The sequence below is a fragment of the Castanea sativa genome, chromosome 11 (assembly GCF_040712315.1).
Source record: "Castanea sativa cultivar Marrone di Chiusa Pesio chromosome 11, ASM4071231v1".
Taxonomy (NCBI): domain Eukaryota; kingdom Viridiplantae; phylum Streptophyta; class Magnoliopsida; order Fagales; family Fagaceae; genus Castanea; species Castanea sativa.
In genome coordinates this window covers 31039269-31043311 of record NC_134023.1, presented here as the reverse complement: position 1 = coordinate 31043311, position 4043 = coordinate 31039269, and the positions used below count along the sequence as shown (strand labels likewise).

Below are 4043 nucleotides of genomic sequence, written 5' to 3'. Positions count from 1 at the left end.
TATCTTTCACCAATAGGGGGTGGATACATTCAACCCATAACTACCCCACAAATCTAGGAGGGGGTGGTTTATGGGTTGGAAGTAACTACTACTTGTGTAGGAAATAACTACCATTTACAAGTGCAAGTTTTTTGCCGATTTATTTACTAAATGGCATAAGTAACTAGCTAACTGCTACTATTATTTAATTAATTTTATTTTTTATATAAACAGGTAAATAAAAATAATTTAATATCATATATAAATTGACAACCAGATTGTGAATACAAATGTAAAAATAACTTTCACTCTTTCTTTTACAACTTTTTTTTTAATCAAAGGTTGAAAATATTTACAATTTTTTTATATTTTGAACTTGGGTAAATATATTTATAACAATGAAAATGAAAAAAAGGCATAAAATGCAGGTAAATATTTGACATAAAATTGTTTCTTAATGGGACAAAGTTTAACTATAAAATTAATTATAATCTAAGGTTACAACCTTACACAATATCATTAACATTATAATATATTTCAAAAATCTAACCATTGGATTGCATGTTCTTTACATTCTTAATATACATGTCAAATTTTGTGTTAATCAAATATTATTTACTCTATAATCTATAAGATTATATTTTGTTGTATAAGTTTAAACTATAACAATTTGCAATTTAAATAATTTATAGATAACATTAATATTGATCTTTAATTTTATAGAAACTTTGCAAGTATAGAGAACATAAGAAGAAATTATAATTCAATGGTAGATTTGTCAAAATTCATATCTAATAAAAAGATATTGAGAAAATTGGGTAAAGACAATAGTATTTATTACTTTATTTGTAATTTTTTTGCCTCTTTCTTTTTAATTAATTTTTTATGTTCAGTTGTAGCAATTTATTATTAGAAACAAAATTGATTAGTCCTTATCATGGTACCACCTTTTACAGTTTTACTGCATCCGAACAAATAAATAGTAGAAAAGGAAAGAAAAATTGTGAAAAAAGAGAAGAAAGAAAGCATTGTTTGGCAAAATTCCATATCCGAGCAGATGTTGTTGTGTGTGTGTGTGTGTGTGTGTGTGACATGCCATTGCCATGCCATGTGCGGCTGGCTTAACGCTCTTTCCAAAAAGAAAGCAAAAGGCCTTCACCAATAAAAATGTCTGTCACATGTACCTGTCCCCACAACTGCACTGTAATCTAAACCGTCCATCTGGATCCCACAACTCACTAGTGGACAAAATCGTCATTTAACATGAAATTTATACGATTAAGCAAAGGTCACTTTCGTAATTTAATAATTCCAAACGTTAGCATTTTTACGACCATTCGCTGTACCTACTTCTCTCCAAGCGTTATTTTAATGATAAAACCAACGCGCTTTACTCGCCTGCTTTCCAGTGAACATCAATAAATATCTCTTTTTAAAAGTTTTTAACAATTTAACCGCTTTTTCTTCGTACGTTCATACATTTTACTTCTAAATTAAGTACCTTTTTAGTTTATAAATTTAGAATAACCAGAAGAGATCCTCTCATAAAAAAAAATAAAAAAAAAGGAGAGGCACAGAGTGCGAGCAAAAATTTGAAGAGGCTCGAAACCTAAATGAAATCCTTGTGAGTGGGGTTGGTTTGTATTGGTTTTTGTAATCTTGAAAAGACAAACCCCATCTTCACAAAAGGGAGGTGATTTTTAGATTTGATTTGCTTTTGTCTTCTTTTTTTTTTTTGGTTTAGATCTCTTTGCTTATACACACTTGTTTCTTCTCTTTTGTTGCTGCTGTTGTTACCATTGTTTTGATTTGCATATTTATCAAAAATGGGGTCTGAGAAAAAGTTCATTACTGTTGCGGAACTCAGAGAGCACAAAAAGGCAGGGGACCTGTGGATCTCTATCCAGGGGAAAGTTTACAATGTGTCTGATTGGGTTAAGGAGCACCCTGGTGGAGACACTCCTCTTCTCAATTTGGGTGGGCAAGATGTTACTGATGCTTTCTTAGCGTACCATCCTGGTACTGCTTGGCAATATCTTGACAAGCTCTTTACTGGGTTTTACCTCGAAGATTTCAAGGCTTCAGAGGTGTCCAACGACTACAGAAAGCTGTATTTTGAAATCGCCAAAATGGGTTTGTTTGAAAAGAAAGGACATGGGACTCTGTACTGTTTAACATGTGTTGCTTTAATGCTTTCCATTGTTGTTTATGGTGTTTTGAAGAGTGAGAGTGTTTTGGTTCATTTGGTCTGTGGTATGTTGTTGGGTATGCTTTGGATTCAAAGTGCTTATATTGGTCATGATTCTGGGCATTACCAAGTAATGTCAAGTCCCAAATACAACAGAGTTGTGCAACTCATTTCTGGGAATTGCTTAACTGGGATCAGCATTGCTTGGTGGAAATGGACTCATAATGCCCACCACATTGCTTGCAATAGTCTTGATCATGATCCTGATCTACAACACATTCCAGTCTTTGCCGTGTCATCAAAATTGTTTAATTCTATTACATCTTGCTTTTATGGGAGGAAGTTGACGTTTGATCCTGTGGCTAGATTCCTAGTCAGTTACCAGCATTTCACATTTTACCCAGTTATGATGGTTGGAAGGGTCAACTTGTTTATTCAGACATTCTTGTTATTGTTCTCTACGAGGAATGTCCCTGATAGAGTTAAGAACATTTTGGGGCTTCTTGTATTCTGGACTTGGTTTCCTCTCCTTGTTTCATGTCTACCCAATTGGCCAGAGAGGGTGATGTTCGTGTTGGCAAGTTTTGCTGTTACAGCCCTCCAACACATTCAGTTCTGTTTGAATCATTTCTCTGCCAATGTTTATCTTGGACTACCAAATGGGAATGATTGGTTTGAGAAGCAGACATATGGGACTATTGATATTTCTTGCTCGTCCTGGATGGATTGGTTCTTTGGTGGATTGCAATTCCAGCTTGAGCACCATTTGTTCCCCCGATTACCGCGGTGCCAACTAAGGAACATTTCTCCTGTCGTGAGAGATTTATGCAAGAAGCACAACTTGCCTTATAGAAGTTTGTCTTTCTGGGCGGCCAATGCATCCACCATCAGGACCCTCAAGTCTGCGGCGCAGGAGGCTCGTGACTTGACCAGCCCTGTCCCTAAGAACTTGGTGTGGGAGGCTGTTAATACTCATGGCTGAGGCTGAGGCTACTAACATCTTTTTCCTTTTTCTTTGTATTATATATCTTGTTATTTCCATAAAATTTCATGGTTTGAGGCCATTAGGGATAGTTGTTATTTCCAAATTTTATATTGTATCTCACATACTATGGTTCAATTTAAGATTCAGATTTTTGTTTTTTGTTATATTGTTTGATTTTATTTCCTTCGGCACAGGGTGTTAAACAATGCTTGACATTTCTTCATTTTGTTGGAATTTAATATAAATATTACTATTTTAGTATATACCTCTGTCTACCAGATGTGTAGATTCTTTATAAGAAATCATATAAATATCGGTGGTTAGGTTAGTTGTTATCCTCTTTTAACAGTATTTCTTGAGATCTTTCCATTAAATTGTATATTAAGATTGACATCTCCTATCAAGCATTTCCTCCTTTGAAATGTCGTTTAGGTGCAAGGTACTGGTGAAAATTCTTAATAGATTTGTATATTTGATCAGCATGTGAAAAAGTAGATGATCGCTGGGACTGAAACCCTTTTGTGTATTTCCTACCCCAATTATTTCCTTGTTATATCTCCATCGGATGTATGATAGCATTGGCTTCACCTCCATTAATCCTGTTTACCTCCATATTTTAAGGGAAGCTTCCTCTTCCGAATTATTTCCCTAAGTTAGTTGAGACTTGTGACAGCATTGGCTTCGCATTCTCCTCCCCTGTTTGTATAGCAACTTCCATACGTTAGGACTTGTAGTACAAATCATCAATAAATATATAAAAACAGAAACCTCATCAGTTCTACCATGTGACATATTTCTTGAAATTTTCTTTATTAGGCTTCTACTCAACAAAGTTGTATTTATATTAAGGTATTAATTCACTGAATTGGCTAATGGAGTGATTGCATATAT

At 34.3% G+C, this 4043-nt stretch overlaps 1 protein-coding gene across 1 annotated transcript; it reads left to right on the top strand.

Annotated features, from left to right (window-relative positions):
- The first annotated feature begins 1391 nt into the window (after nucleotides 1–1391).
- On the top strand, nucleotides 1392–3316 carry LOC142617663 (delta(8)-fatty-acid desaturase 2). Its single transcript, XM_075790618.1, has one exon. It carries the CDS (start codon nucleotides 1806–1808, stop codon nucleotides 3147–3149), a length of 1344 nt encoding a protein of 447 aa, XP_075646733.1. The 5' UTR covers nucleotides 1392–1805; the 3' UTR covers nucleotides 3150–3316.
- Nucleotides 3317–4043: the final 727 nt, after the last annotated feature.

Coding starts and splice junctions, on each gene's coding strand:
- LOC142617663 (XM_075790618.1), top strand. CDS start 1,806: ATGGGGTCTGAGAAAAAGTTCATTACTGTTGCGGAACTCAGAGAGCAC.